The sequence below is a fragment of the Austrofundulus limnaeus genome, unplaced genomic scaffold (assembly GCF_001266775.1).
Source record: "Austrofundulus limnaeus strain Quisiro unplaced genomic scaffold, Austrofundulus_limnaeus-1.0 Scaffold9, whole genome shotgun sequence".
Classification (NCBI taxonomy): Eukaryota; Metazoa; Chordata; class Actinopteri; order Cyprinodontiformes; family Rivulidae; genus Austrofundulus; species Austrofundulus limnaeus.
The window spans coordinates 1,422,056-1,436,734 of NW_013952411.1; the positions used below are offsets into that span (position 1 = coordinate 1,422,056).

General features: G+C 39.6%; 1 protein-coding gene across 1 annotated transcript in view; it reads left to right on the plus strand.

The window, feature by feature from the left end:
- Window positions 1-14,679, plus strand: part of agps (alkylglycerone phosphate synthase) — a gene marked incomplete at its 3' end in the record, with an annotated part of 26,881 nt that extends 12,202 nt beyond the window's left edge. The window contains 10 exon segments of the mRNA XM_014001426.1: window positions 3,455-3,582; window positions 4,460-4,511; window positions 5,973-6,049; window positions 6,131-6,243; window positions 7,834-7,903; window positions 8,318-8,379; window positions 9,110-9,199; window positions 10,271-10,370; window positions 10,447-10,504; window positions 14,520-14,679. Of these exon segments, the coding sequence (XP_013856880.1) occupies window positions 3,455-3,582; window positions 4,460-4,511; window positions 5,973-6,049; window positions 6,131-6,243; window positions 7,834-7,903; window positions 8,318-8,379; window positions 9,110-9,199; window positions 10,271-10,370; window positions 10,447-10,504; window positions 14,520-14,641 (872 nt within the window).

The following is a 14,679-nucleotide window of genomic DNA, read 5'->3' on the forward strand; positions in this document are numbered from 1 at the left end:
AGTGAATTTAATTGTGGTTGAATGAGAAGTATAAATATATAAAATTCTGATACCGTATTAGTTTGGACACAAACAAATCATGTCACACTCCAGCAGAACATAATCAATAACATAAAAGGACTGTACTTAAGGTATTTCTATTTCATGAATTATATTATTGTATTTGGCCCACAGCCCTTGGATAGATTTTCATTTTGAGGAAAAGGTTTGTGCAGCCTTGATATAGTGCATAAACTAATTATTTTAATACAATAAAGTAATTTCTATATTTTTGGGGGGAGGTCACCTCCTAATAAATGTCATTACAGAAAACCTAACTGCTCACTTTAAATCAATACTTTTACTTTTAATACTTAAGTACAAAAAATTTCAGATACTTTAAGACTTTTACTCAAGTACTATTCCTAAAGTAGACTTTAAGTTTTACCAAAGTAAATTTTTGTGAAGATACTTGTAGTTTTACTCAAGTACCACTTTGTGGTACTTTATACAACACTGAAATGAAGGTTACTAAAATTAAAAATGAGCTTGCCTGGGTTTACTACACAAATAAGAGACGGAACAGGACCACACGTCTCTGAGACCTGTTCCTCTGGGAGGTCTGACATTGGAACCAGGAGGTCACCTCGCCACATGGTCTCATTAAAATTATCTACCTTCTCAACCTAAAAGCACCACGCTGCAGTTCGACAGTAGGCCACATCAACAACAGCAAAGCACCACATTAAACCCCTTAACCAAGTCCTGCATGTTAAGTGGAGCACATCCATTTTATTAAAAATTTCTGTGAAACACTAAGCTTCTCATTCTCTGCACAACAGTGGGGTCTATTTATCTTTCTGACCTTGAAGTAGCCTGAATACAAAGTAGTCCTTTCCTCCAGCTTCAACCAGTGCAAAGAGTGATTGGACTGATCAGCGATAATCCCCTTTCTCTTTTAAACTCTTGTCAGCTGCAGATAATATAATGTAAAGCAAACCAATGCTTATCTAATGCTCGGAGCCAGATGATTGTTTCTGTTGAAGCTAAACTGTTGTCATTGTTGCAAAAAAAAGGGCTTGCAACACAGACAAAAATCTTAGTTGCAGAATGTTGTGATTAGCTCCTCTTTACAAATACAGTTCTGCAGATGAGGTGTGTTTTTATAGCATCAGTCACAGGAAAAAATGGCTTAAGCTGCAAGGCATTATTTCACTGCATTGTGTCTGTCCCAAGAGCCTCTCTAATGTTGCCTGGCTCTTCTACCCCCCTTTTTTTTTCTAAGTCCCAGTCCCTTGCTTGGCCCGAGGCAGCTCCTGCATGCTGCCAGAGAGGAGGAGCATGTCTAGGGTGAGGCTCAGCGGAGTCACATGATGTTTTTTACTGTGCCACTAGAGAGCAGCGTGTGGCATGTAGTGCCACATTAGGACTTGTGAAAGGAGGGGGTAAAAAACACGATTCTGAAACCTCCTAATGGATAATAGTGCCATTTTTATAACTGATAAATCTGTAAATAATTGACACCAGTTTGGTCTGTAATGTAAAAAAATATTGTTTCAGGGAAATTGAAAGGAGCAAAGTGTCATCATCAATTAAAAATGTTTCATAAATCCTGAGCTCCCAATTAACAGATTCAAGCAGCAAAATCAAACCATCTAAATTTAAGAGGATCAAACTAGTGTTATTTGCTTTGAGAATGATGAAGAAACTACCAACTTAGCTGCAGTTATGACAGTTCAAGGCAGCGTGCTCTGGACCGTATCAGTGATCGTGTCAAGTGAAGGTGAAAAGGGCATGAAGAGGAATGTGTGAAGCAGCAAACTTCATGAACAGTCAAACCAACTTGTTTTGAATGTACTTGTCATCATTAGGGCTGTGTATTGGCAAGAATTTGGCGATACGATACATATCATGACAGAGGGGTCACGATACGATATATCCCGAAATATTGCGATACTGTAAGCAAGGCAATATATTGCGATATATTGTGATTTTTTTTGTCCAAAAATTCTATTAAATAAAAACCTCTTACTGGGGAAGAAAAATGAAAAACCAAATTTCATTGTCTCAGGAAATTCTAATATTACATAGACATACTTTTGATTCATTTAGCTGTGTTCTGCTTTGTATGTATTTTATTTTTTGTTTCATATTTCTTATTTCATCCATGTTTTCAATTATTAGACTAAATTTGACAATAAATAGTTTAAAAATATATTTTTGCAGCTTTTAGTTTTTAATATTTATTTACAATATGGTCACCCAACATTTAACAATAGCCTCTACCTCAAGAGGTAGAGGAGCCAAATGGCTGGCTCACTGCTGCCAACTAGTGGTCAGAGGCTGAACTACAACATAAAAATGAACGGCTGGCAGGAAAGTTAACATTTTAAACCTTAATAAAAAATCGATACAGGGCTTTAGAATATCGATACAGTAYSGGGAAATGAAATATTGCGATATTTTAGTGTATCAATATTTTCTTACACCCCTAGTCATCATATGTAGACATGAGCTGAATTAGCTGATTTACAGACAGTAGTTTGTGAGACTGCAAGAGTGAGCTTTCCTCAAACCTGATGTGAACTTCTCATTTCCCACATGCAGGAAGTATCATGTGAGTTTAATGGTCTTTTTTGTGGAATATGTTGAATGTTTCCACATTCAAAGTACATATGTAAAAGTTACTTGTTTAATCCAAAAGACATGAACGCCTCCCTGTTGATATTTATATATGTACATGAAGCACATTCTGTTTTAATGGCTTTGTTTATCAATCTGAATATCCCATCTTCTTTAATTCATAAATTCCCAAAAGTGGGTTTTCTCCGTCTCATCTACGTTTTTTTGCCACATTTTTAAACTGAAACTAAATGGTTGCTTCWTGCTGTTTGAAGCACCCAGTGACTGTGATCACAAAAATCATTGCAGCTGTAAAAGGAAAGCTAAAATGGGTAAATAAGTCATTTTTAGTAGTTGCTGATTGGGACAGAATATATCTAACACTGTGTGTGTTTATATGTTGTAAAGTTTCATTCAGAACATTGAAGTGGTGTGACAACACTTCTAGCTCCCCCGCCTCCCTACACCTTGTTTTAAACAAGATCTGACACATTTGCTGAAAGAGCAGACGTTCAGAAAGCAATGTGACTCCTTTAGCAGCAACTACTACTAGTTGACACTTTTTTCAAGGTTATAATGTCACCCGGAGGTTTTCCTTGTTTGTGTATATGTTGCTGCTGTTAGCCTTTCCTTTTGCTCTTACGCTGATAAAACTTAGTTTTTCCCCAATGTGTGGAAAAAAACAGATCTGCTGTGAAATGTGAGACAGAGATTGCCCAAAAAACCTCCAGGGCAGGTACCAGAGTTGTGTGAAATGTTCATTAAACTCTGCTTTAAGAGGTTTAGGTTATGCAACTTGTAGAAACTTGTACCTCTTTTTGCTTTACTCAGAGTGTTTATGATTCTTCCACAGGAACCCTTGGTGTGGTTACTGAGGTGACGATGAAGATTCGTCCCATCCCAGAGTACCAGAAGTACGGCTCTGTGGTGTTCCCCAATTTTGAGCAAGGGGTCGCCTGTCTTCGAGAGGTTGCCAGACAGGTATGATTTACAGCATAAGTGTTTTTTATATTCTTGTTTCAGCTCTTCTTTTTGTTAATAATTCTTTAAATAAATAAAAAAAGTCACAAAATAAGCAGCCCTAGTAACAAAAAGCACAAACTTTGCAGCAGGCTCTGAGTGAAAAATGTGGTCGGACATCTGGGCTGTGAGTGTTTGGAAAAACTGCAGAATGTGTTTGTATTCACAACATCCTGAAACTGCAAAGTCGTCTAATGTTTTCAAATCCCATGTAAGCTCATAATGAGCTCCTGGTGTGTAGGATTGGGGATACATCATTAGCACCACATGCACAGACACTTGTTTATTATTTGTTGTTATTAATGTTAATATTATTTCATGAAAGTTCTGCATCACCAACAAATGACTTCAGCTGATTCAGTTTTAACTTTATTTTTGTTGTTGTTTTTCCCAACCTAAACAGAAAGTATGAGAGTTCTCTTATATGTTAAAAACCTGAATGTACAAAGTTTTAAATTGTTGTGGGAATAGTTACAAAAAAACTTAAAAAAAAGTTTGTATGTATATGGAATGATCTTTGTGTGGGTGGTATTTTAATAGGCTAATAATCATGAAACTTTAGTTTATATTCAGTTGTTGTATTTGTATTTTGCACATATTTTGTGTTCATCTGTGATGGGATCACAAATTAAAGAGTCTGTACCTGACAAAATACTTCTCAGCTCCTTTTGAGATTATTGCTTATAATTCCTGACAAAAGGAAACAGTTGCAGCTACACGTTCCAATATTAAAACTTAATGTTTTATTCTTAAATACTCATTTGGAGTCGATTAATTGTTAGATTCCTGTATTTAAAAATACTTTTTTTTGATTAAAACTTTTTTTTTAAACTTTCAGAGATGTGCTCCAGCATCTATACGTCTAATGGATAATGAACAGTTTCTGTTTGGTAAGTTGTGTTTGAGTTATAATAATGTCTAATATAACCAGTAGTTTTCAGTGAACAGCCATAACTTTATGACCAATTAGTATTAAGTTGGTTGACTCCAGTAGTAGTAGTCTGTTGCAATATTTGTCTCACAGGTTTTTGTAGCCGATCCTTTAGGACCTAAAGTTTTCACAGATTGGACATGATTATCCGGTTCATCCTATAGGTCTGCGATTGGACTGAGATCTGGAGAGTACGGAGCCAAGATATTTTTTTTCCTCAAACCATTCTGCAAAGCAACAAACATGCTTTAGAGTTTTGTTTCTAAACTCAAATTTCTGCAAATAATTTAGTACGCACTCATTAAATATCAGTGCTGTTGTGTGCAATGACATATGACCCTCTGTGGCCCGAATTGTTAATCAGCTTCTGCAGTGGAAGAGCAGCACACATATGCACAAAAGACTAAGACTTTGGCCAAAATGAGGTAGTTGTATTATTGAAGTTTTCTGATGCTGTTTCCTGTGGTCCAGTGGAATGCACCTGGCATTAGCAGAGATCTCTGTAAAGTTCCCACATCCCCCGGGATCTCATTATCTTCCCTGGATTTTCACTTTTCACAGAGTAGGCACTTCTTAGCATTCGGTAGGAAAGATGTAGTGACCAGTACTTTTTTTGTAGTTACCTAAAATTCCTGACTTACTGCTTGCTGCATTGGATTATTGCATTATTATTATTATTACTGCATTATTATCAGTGGTTTGTCTTTTTTTTTATTCATTTTAATCACATTACTTAAACAGACCTGACCATTCAGACGATAAAAGAAATGAAAGAAAATATGTCTTACATTAGTTGCTAAATTACAGTTTTATTAATGTGTTAATACGAAGAAAAAACACTATCAACCTGGGACAAAAAAGGGGTTCAGAGTAAGAATGTGGCTGATTTAAGCATAATTTTGTCTCTGAATGTTGAGTATTTAATTAATGACTTTGATGGCTGTGAGAGACCCCGAGACCTGCAATCAAAATTTGGAATGGAAACAATTAGGACACTAAGTGATGAAGAGACTTGAGCATGGGGGGAAATAAATGAACTGTTACGTCTCGGCGACATCACCCATGACTTCCCCGCTGTGATTGATAACCATCCCGACGGCCCCAGCCCCTCATTTTCACTTGTCCACAGGCGCTTTTTGTGTGTCCGATCAGGAATAAATCAAAAAGTGAGAGTGAGGAAGACTGATATTGTGGTGCGCGCCCCGCTTCCCTTTGGAAACGCTGATTTATAGTTGTTGTCGATGGCGATTGTTGGCCTGTTTATAAAGTTAGTCAAATGATGCCRTTTATAGTTTTCTGTTTTTGTGTGAAAACCCCAAAACTCTTAGAGTGCTTGACAATGTAAAAATCATTTTATCCATGGATGTTTCTGCTTTGAATAAATGTTGCTTATGTTTTATTTTATTTATTTATTTTTCAGGTCATGCCCTGAAGCCTCAAGTATCTTCAATTTTCACTTCCTTTCTTGATGGGCTGAAGAAATTTTACATCACCAAGGTAAAGATAAAAATAAAACAGAAGTAAGTACATGCACCATGACGTCCACAGGTGTTTTTCAAGAATGTTTTTAATTTTCAGTTTAAAGGCTTTGATGCCAACCGCTTGTGTGTGGCAACCCTGCTGTTTGAAGGCGACAGAGAGAAGGTCCTGCAGCACGAGAAGCAAGTTTACGACATCGCTGCAAAGTTTGGGTGACTCCTTTTTTTTTTTTTTTTCCCCCATTTAAAACAAAAATTAAGATCTTGGATCAGTATAAACACAGAAATGTATAATTTGGTTGGATCTTCAGTGATCTTCAGACAATCATCTTCACATGTCAGATCTGGATTCCCTCTCAGTAGTTTGTATAGTTTGTGTGAACTTATTGTCATGTTAATGGAGCTTTGATCACACAACAGTACCCTGAGGAAAACACAACAAGAGAAGTAGCACTCATGATTGATCATGTAGCCTGAAGGAAAACAATATTTTTTTAAGGTTTTTAAGTCACTAGTTGTGCCACTTTTTGATGTTATATGAATAATTTTTTAATAAAAAAAAAATATATATATATTACTTCTTTTGGTTTAGGATTTATAAATTTCAACTCCTGACTTGTTCAAAGTAACCAATTATTTTACTTTTAAAACATAAGTAAACTGCATGTCTGTGTAAAAATGAAAGTAACTTAAAAGGACAGAATTCACAACCCAGCTTCGTTGGCTTCTTTTATTTTTATTTTGTATTTCTAGATCTTATTAGGTTTAATTTTGTTTAACGCTTGAGATAATTTTCTTAATCCACAAGTCTAAGATACTGTTTGAGGGAAGAAAAACAAATAGGAAAAAAAAAACAGAACTGCCAATTTTTGTTTACTTTTAAACTGGTGCAGAAATGCATGAAACAAAATAAACATATGGAACAAACATTAAGATTTTACTGGGAATATTTTTTTTAACTTATAATTATAAATATTTAGTCTTTTATTCTGTTTCTTGAAAACTCTGACTAACCTTACTAAACAAAAGTATGCATTACACTGATGTTGGATTTAAGCAAAAAGAATAATACTGCAGTTTATAAAAGTATGCTGAAATGACTGAAGTGTATTTTTGATTGTAGCTATCTGCACAGTTTATATGAGGACAATTCAGGGACACAAAGCAGGGGGGAAAGGAAAGTGATTTTACTCCCATCCATTTTTAATTATCTGCAATCACTTAGTGTAAGACATCATTTAACCCTTAATATCCAGTTTAAATGGGGCACAAACTTGGGATTTTCAAATATTTCTTGGGTCTGGCTGGTTTTATTATGTCTTATTTTTTCTGTGTGGCCCAATGTTCTCTTTACAGCTAGTTTGACTCCTTTTTAGGATGATAGAAAGCCATTGAAGCAGAAGAATCTTGTCAGTTCCTCGCAGCATCCTCTGCATAATTGCATTATTTTAAGGAAATCCTGATCGGATCATGTGTCAGTGATGAATTAGTTGGAGGTAGGTTTTGCGAGGAATGTTTTCCTCTGGTGCTGGGGAAACAGGAAGAAGGGTGAAAAAAAAAATCAATATAGTGATTTTCTAATAAGCTTGGCCTGATTAGTTTGGATGGTAAATGAAAATGTGATTACCCACTGCAGGTGATAGATGTGTGGCTGACCTGTGGCGATGAACGGAGCACGGCGCCATTGATCTGCACATTGTTGGATTGACGGGCTCCGAGACAGCTGTTGTGAGGGGGAGCGGTCCGAGCAGCAGCGCTGAGAGAAAGGAGCTGTTAAGTATTAACCCTGTTGTGTGTTTCCAGGGGCCTGGCAGCTGGAGAGGACAATGGGCAGAGGGGCTACATGCTGACCTTCGTCATYGCTTACCTCCGGGTGGGTCGCTCCTCTGGCTTTTTCTCTGGCTGAGCTGATGGGCAGGTGGGGCGGGCTGGAAGGGTGGAGTTTGACAGCAGATAGGATAGTGAGCGATGATGAAAGGCTGCAGAAAGTGACCTCAGGAGGTCTATGATTTGATGTGGTCATAGTTGTCATCAGAGCGTCCAGCGCTGTGGAAGGAGAGCACAGGAGCTGCTGACAGAATAACAATAGTGAGCTGACCCGGGTCAGGCCTGTTAGAGACCTTTCTGATGATCGCAAAAACACAACAAACAGGATCTTTACATACACTTCAGTAACTGCGTTACTGACCGCTTTGTGCTGTGGTTATTATTGTTTTAACTGATGCGTGTTAGAGAAGAATGCACTGACTTGTCCTCATTCTAATTGTTGGTGTTTTAATCCATCCAGGACTTGGGGATGGACTATTATGTGATCGGGGAGTCCTTTGAAACCTCTGTGCCTTGGGACCGGTAAATACACTACCATAAGATACAAATCAATTTAGTTTTAGCACATTATGATTTTATTCTTTGCTCAGTGTGCTCTGCTGCTTTTATTTATTTATAATCGTCTTTTTGACTTCGTCTTTGACGTTCACTTTCATATCTGCTTTCCCCTCGCATTAAATCGCTGCTTTTCTGAAGGTTTTACCTCCTCAGCCCACAAACCCACCGCTACTATCCAACACACACACAGCAGAGGACACTATGTGTGTGCTGTATGTGGGGGCGGTGTAATGTGTGTAGTGCGACCCGCAGATCCATCTCACATCTACATTGTGTGATCTGCGTTTCCAACATTTTTCATCCTCCTGCTGTCTTCACACAACAAACGGGAGCACGTGCAGCTCCCTGTTGTGCAAGATGCCTGACGGGAGAGACCAAGAGATCAGGCACCGAGGCGAGCACATGTGCCCGGCTCATTACCTTCCCCCCCTCCCCCGTCCTGCACACTCCACACCCGGTTGCACATGCTAAGGACTGGCGGCCATTTCCACACCAGTGGGAATCTCTCGCACAGTGGTCGTCATGTTAGTCAGTCTGTTGCCCTCCCTCCTTCCTGGCATCTTGCCTTTTTTTTTCCTGAATTTTAATACTTTGTCTCACTGATAAATTTGTTTTAAGGCAGATTCCCCGTGCACAACACTGTCTTGTTTTAAAGGTAACAGTCTAAAGGCTGTGATGGTATATTTCCTCCCAGGGTCCTGGACATTTGCAGGAATGTGAAAGCGCGCATTGTTCGAGAGTGCAAAGAGAAAGGAGTTCAGTTTCCACCATTATCCACTTGCAGGTAACTATTAAAACCCAAGAGCTTTAGTGGAAAATAAACTAGAACAAAAAAAGTGTTCGGTTTCATCCTGTTTAAATCAGTATTCTTAGTTTTGCAGTTAATTTTTATACACTGTGGTTTAGATTTCCAAAATTACACTGAGTAAATGCTACCAAATGGTATTATTTCAACATCGTTAATTAAAAATACAGTGATCTGGGAGTTTAACTTGATATAGGCATTCATTATGGTTCCAAAAGTGGATGGAAAGCAGCATAACCAAGACTCAGCCATGAAAAAGCTTACAAAATTTAACCAAATTAATCTTTTTTTAAAAAAATTCTTTCAAGAAAAACTTTAATGTTTAAACTCCTGGAGTCTTAATATTGGAGTTGATTTTTTTTCTACTTTACTAAAACTAATGCTTTTAAATCTAAATATACATTTCCTTTATTCTCTGCAGAGAATATGGAGACTTTATGTTCGTTCCTGTCGAGTTAGCCACAGACAGACGGCTAGCTGGTTGAGACGCACCAGGCTGCCTCTCGCAGATTGCGGGCAGATTAAGCCTCAGCCTGATTATGCTGCAGCCATTCATTTCCCGGCTGCAGTCTGTCACATGATTGATTTGTCCATTTAACCTCTAGAACAGTCAGAGTGCCAGGTGATGGGCCATGTCAAATGAACAAGGGCTCTGCACCCCGGCCCAGAACAAGGCCAAAAAAACTAAAAATAAAAAATGCAACCTGGAAGAACATTTTATTTAAACTTTGTAACAAAACCTGAGTTTAAGCTGTTTGTTTTGTTTAGAAGTGATGATTTAGTGAGTCTATTTAATGCCTGGTAATAATAATATTAAAGTGACTGTTTCTGAATATAATTGAGGTTAGGGGGATCACAAGGGGGAAGTCAAACCTCCCACCTTCACTTTGTCTTCCATCTGCAAACAGGAGGGGGATAAAGGGATTTATTGTATGTAAATTATAGCTCCTTGATAAAACACAAGTGTTTAGTTTCACTTGAGTTAGAGGTTCAAAGGGTCTCATTCTGGAGCTTTCGCTGCTCGTTTGAACTCGTTTCTGGTTTGTGCAGGGTGACTCAGACGTATGACGCTGGCGCCTGCATCTACTTTTACTTTGCCTTCAACTACAGAGGACTCAGTGATCCTGTGCACGTGTATGAAGAAGTGGAGGTAGGTTCAGTACAGATCTAACACTCCTAAGGTGGATGACAGAAAATAATACTTTGTTGTTGTTTTTTTCCCCCAGCATGCAGCTAGAGAAGAGATTCTTGCCAATGGAGGGAGCTTGTCTCATCATCATGGAGGTACTAAATTCCAAACTAGCCTGTTTCATCAAACTTGAACATCTTTGATTGTGTTTCATGAAACTACGTTTCTTTGGAATACGGTGATGGCACAGCAAGCTGTCCTGGCGAGCTCCTAGCTGGCGAGCCAGTCGTGCCGTAAATGTTCATTTGGTCAGAGATCTTTCACTGCTTCCTTCACACGTCCAGAATCCCCACCCGCCCTCCCGCAGCTCAGATGAATGGCTCTGACTCGGCTATTTGTTCATTTCAGCGCTGGCCAAATGAAACGTGAGCACGGGAGGGTGGCGAAACAACTCTCTGGGCCCCATCAGGGAGAACCGAAACGGCTGCCTTATCTATATTGCCATCCGCCTCGCTGTTTTCATACATCACTTCAGGCTATTCATCACGCCTGTCAGAAACAGTATGCAGTGAATCAGCTGCGGTATTAAATCACAGTTTTTCCTCAAGACGGGGGACGGGTTCAAAATTAAAAGATTGCTAATAAAACGGAGGCAGCGGGTTGGGGTAAATGATGCTGCCGTTATCGCTGGCTGTATGCTGACCTCCAAACGGTGGCCCTGCCACCCTGAGCAGCGCAGGGGGGTGACGATGGGGGGCTGGGGGGGGCGATATTGATGCTGCTCCTGTGAGCGAGGCCCACTCTGTAATTGTGATTAATAACGGTGGGGCTTGCTATCTGAGTGCAGACAGGCCGGTTTGTCTGCCCACAATCAGCACTTGACAAATGGAGCTTGTTTCGGTGGGTTTTGTGTATCAAACAAAACAGATGTAGTCAAGGATGGTGGGGTGGGAGGGCACGGGAGGAAATCTACATTTTTGTAGCCCTGTATTTACAGCAGGTCAGTGCTGTGCTGAGTGGGCGTAGGAAAAGGAATGTTGGCATTTTCCCTGCAGTTAACACTGGCGTGACATCACAGTGTGTTCTGTTCAACACACACACACAAAAAACAATTCTAACATCAGAAATCCAAATTTAACAGGCTAGTTTTGAGAGCCAGAACACAAGAATCAAGGTTGTCCTTTAGAATGGGTCTAGAAAAGTCTCTGAGCATCAGTCACAAAGAGCGTCGTCAATCCATCAACTCCAGCTTCCAAGCACTTGGGCTTGGTCGTATCACAGGAACCCAGGGCTACCACTTTACCCTGCCTGTCATGTCCTGACCCCCATTTGTCAGGGAGAATGAGAGAAACACGTTGAGGAGTCGAGGCTTGACTCAGCTTCTGTTATCGTCTCTGTTTGACGGCAGCCATCATCATCATCTCAGCTTCAACTCTGTTCGCTTCACTTTAGGAGGCTAAAAGAATGTCCTGATTTTAAAGAAGTTCCCTGCCTCAACTCAAGTTTTTCTACACAGGAAAAATAAAAACACTTGTTTTTTAAAAGAAAAAAAAGGTTGTTTCTGAAATGGCTACCTGTACTGCTTTGCATGTCTCAGCTGCACAGACCAGGTCTGGTGAGATTGATTGCAACGGCAACCAGAAAAAAAGCGAGAATATGACAAGATAGATGTGTAAATTATCACAGTGATGGAGGCAATGATGCAGTCCCAGCACCTTCTGTTTTCTTTCCTTTTCCTGAGAGGGGGGAGGGATAGAGGTGGAACACGGAGGAAGGAGTTGGGAGGAGGCGGCGGTACGGAAGACAGGACTTTTTTTTAGTTATTGGGCAGCAGCTGATTGGTCCCTCTGTCACCATCTGGAGAGTTGTGCAGAGTCAGGGTACCCAGTGACCCTGCTGTCTGCCCTATTTTGCTAGAAGACGAGCCTCACTGGCCTTGTGGCTGAGCCCCATCTGGGTTTCCTGGCTGGTCGGTGATAAYGTGGCCCCTTCCCTCGTCATGCCCCTCATCAACACCGAGGCTCCTTGCTAGATGACAGAGAGGCGTGTGAACACTCCCTCCTTACTCCTTCCTTGTTTTCAGACGTTTCTATCTAATCTCATGTGATTACCGTTGGTTTACTCAGTAAAGCAGCACCTGTTCTAAGCTGCTCTGTTCTCAGATTTACCTTTTTGGTGTTTCACTCAAATGAACATGACCTCCAGAAGTTTACATTTACTCAACTATTAGTCTTTTATGAATCACTCAGGTGGGAAAAAAGAATGAGGAGGAAAATAAATTTATTAGGGGTGTTTGTCGTTTGAAATGCAGAGGAAAACAAATTTAATGTTTCAGGACTAAATTAGCTAATGCAAACCTTACTGTGCTCCTGAACTTATATCTCTCTTTTTTTATAAGTGTTTAGGTGTACTGGATAAACTGCAAAAAGACAAGTTTTCTCTTGAACATACATTTTAATAATTAGAGCATCAATCACATTGGTGGAACTCCTAACTTCCTGAATTCCTTCACAATAAAAGTCTCAAATGTGTACACTGATTAACCTCAAAATACACTCAGATTAACTGTTTTCACCATCTATCCAGTTATTATTTTACGTTATTTAATAAAACTCGGTCTACACTTGCTTCTACAAACTGCTTGGAATGTTAAAGTTATTTGCAGGTTTGTACAATTTCAGATGTGAGCCACGATCTACGTGCTAAACAATGTTTTCATTCTGACGTCTAAAGTCACTTGAAAACATTTGGCTATTCTTGGTCTTTGTGCCGACTTTAAAGTTTGGATTTCCTCCCTTAATCTCAAAATAGCTCATTTATTTCTGTCGTTTTGAAGTTATTCTGGAAACGATATTCTTGACATTTACGTCTTCAAGCTTAAAGCTCAAAACAAAAAAAAAAAAGTCTTCACCAAATTTTCTTTTTTTTTGAAGTGGCCCCAATATGTTGTCAAAAACATTTTAAAGGATGTCCAACAGTTTACCTAAACAAAAAACTAAAAGAAGTTCAACCTAAGGGTTGGAAAACAATTGAACAATCAGAGTTTTAGTTTTTGAATGTCTTGATTTAAACAGACAACGATCAACRTTATTGCTGAAAGTGGAACAAATTAGTTCAGTTTCAGCTTGAAATAAAGAACAACTTTACAAAATAATATAGTCTTTATTAGGTGATATTTGATTTCCTTGAAAGTAATTTATTTTAAAATGTTCATTTATTTAAATTATTAGAGACTCCAACAAATAAGCAGCACCTGGAACCTGTGACGGTTTTGGGATGAACTATGTTTTTATTTATTTATTTATTGGGAGATTGAGTAAAATTTAAAAGTTTTATTTTTATTTCTCATTTTATTCATTTTATCCTCAATCAGAAGCCGAAAAAGTAAGAACACTGCGAAGTATTCAGCTTTATCGGTACTTTAAAGATAAGTTTTTGCGTTCTTGTTTTATTTCTTGAGTATAAGAGGTTTCCCCAGTCTTACTGCAGCCGTCACCAGATCCTCCTCCAGGCCGCAGGTGCTGTGGATTTTGTCAGACTGGACAGCTGGTAAAATAACGGCCACTCTCACCAGGTTCTGAGCCAGAGCTGCCCCTCCTCCTCCTCCTCCTCCTCCTCCTCCGCCTCCTCAGGATTCGAGTTTGGAGGGAAGAGTTTCAGAAAAGCTGAAGTCCTGCTGACAGAGGACCATTGTGTGGGGCCGTCACGGTCGGTTCCCCTCGTGTAGCTCAGACCAGTGTTGGAGCAGAGCAGAACCCGGGACAACACCCTCGCAGGTCAGATGGAAAGACGCGCTCATTCGCACAATGAGACCAAAGCGCGGAGGGAGAGAAAAGGGTTCCCGGTGATGCTGAGGGGACGGGATTCGAGGAGAGCAAGGTAGCCGGGGACGGAGCGCTCCAGCCGCCAGCCGGCCCCTCCTCTGGGAACACACTGAGCCTAATGAGTTTGATAGTCTGCTGAGCTCCATAAATCATGCCATGCAAAACATTTCTCCTCTCTGAATAAAAGCATTTATCACCCTCTGTTTATTCACTCACTCTCACAAGATTGATTGGCTCCCAGCAGCCTGCTGAGCAATCAGCCGTGTCGATTCCACTATTTCTCCCCCTTGGTTGTCTTCCTCACTTTATTTATTTTATTTCCCTCTCGCTTTTCTCTTCCATTCAGTGGGGAAACTTCGGAAGAAGTGGATGAGGGAAAGCGTCTCCGATGTCGGCCTGGGGATGATCAAGTCTGTCAAGGACTATGTTGACCCAAATAACATTTTCGGCAACAGGAACCTCCTTTAAGTTCCTGCATCCTGTTTGTAATGATCTCACCTTTTTTT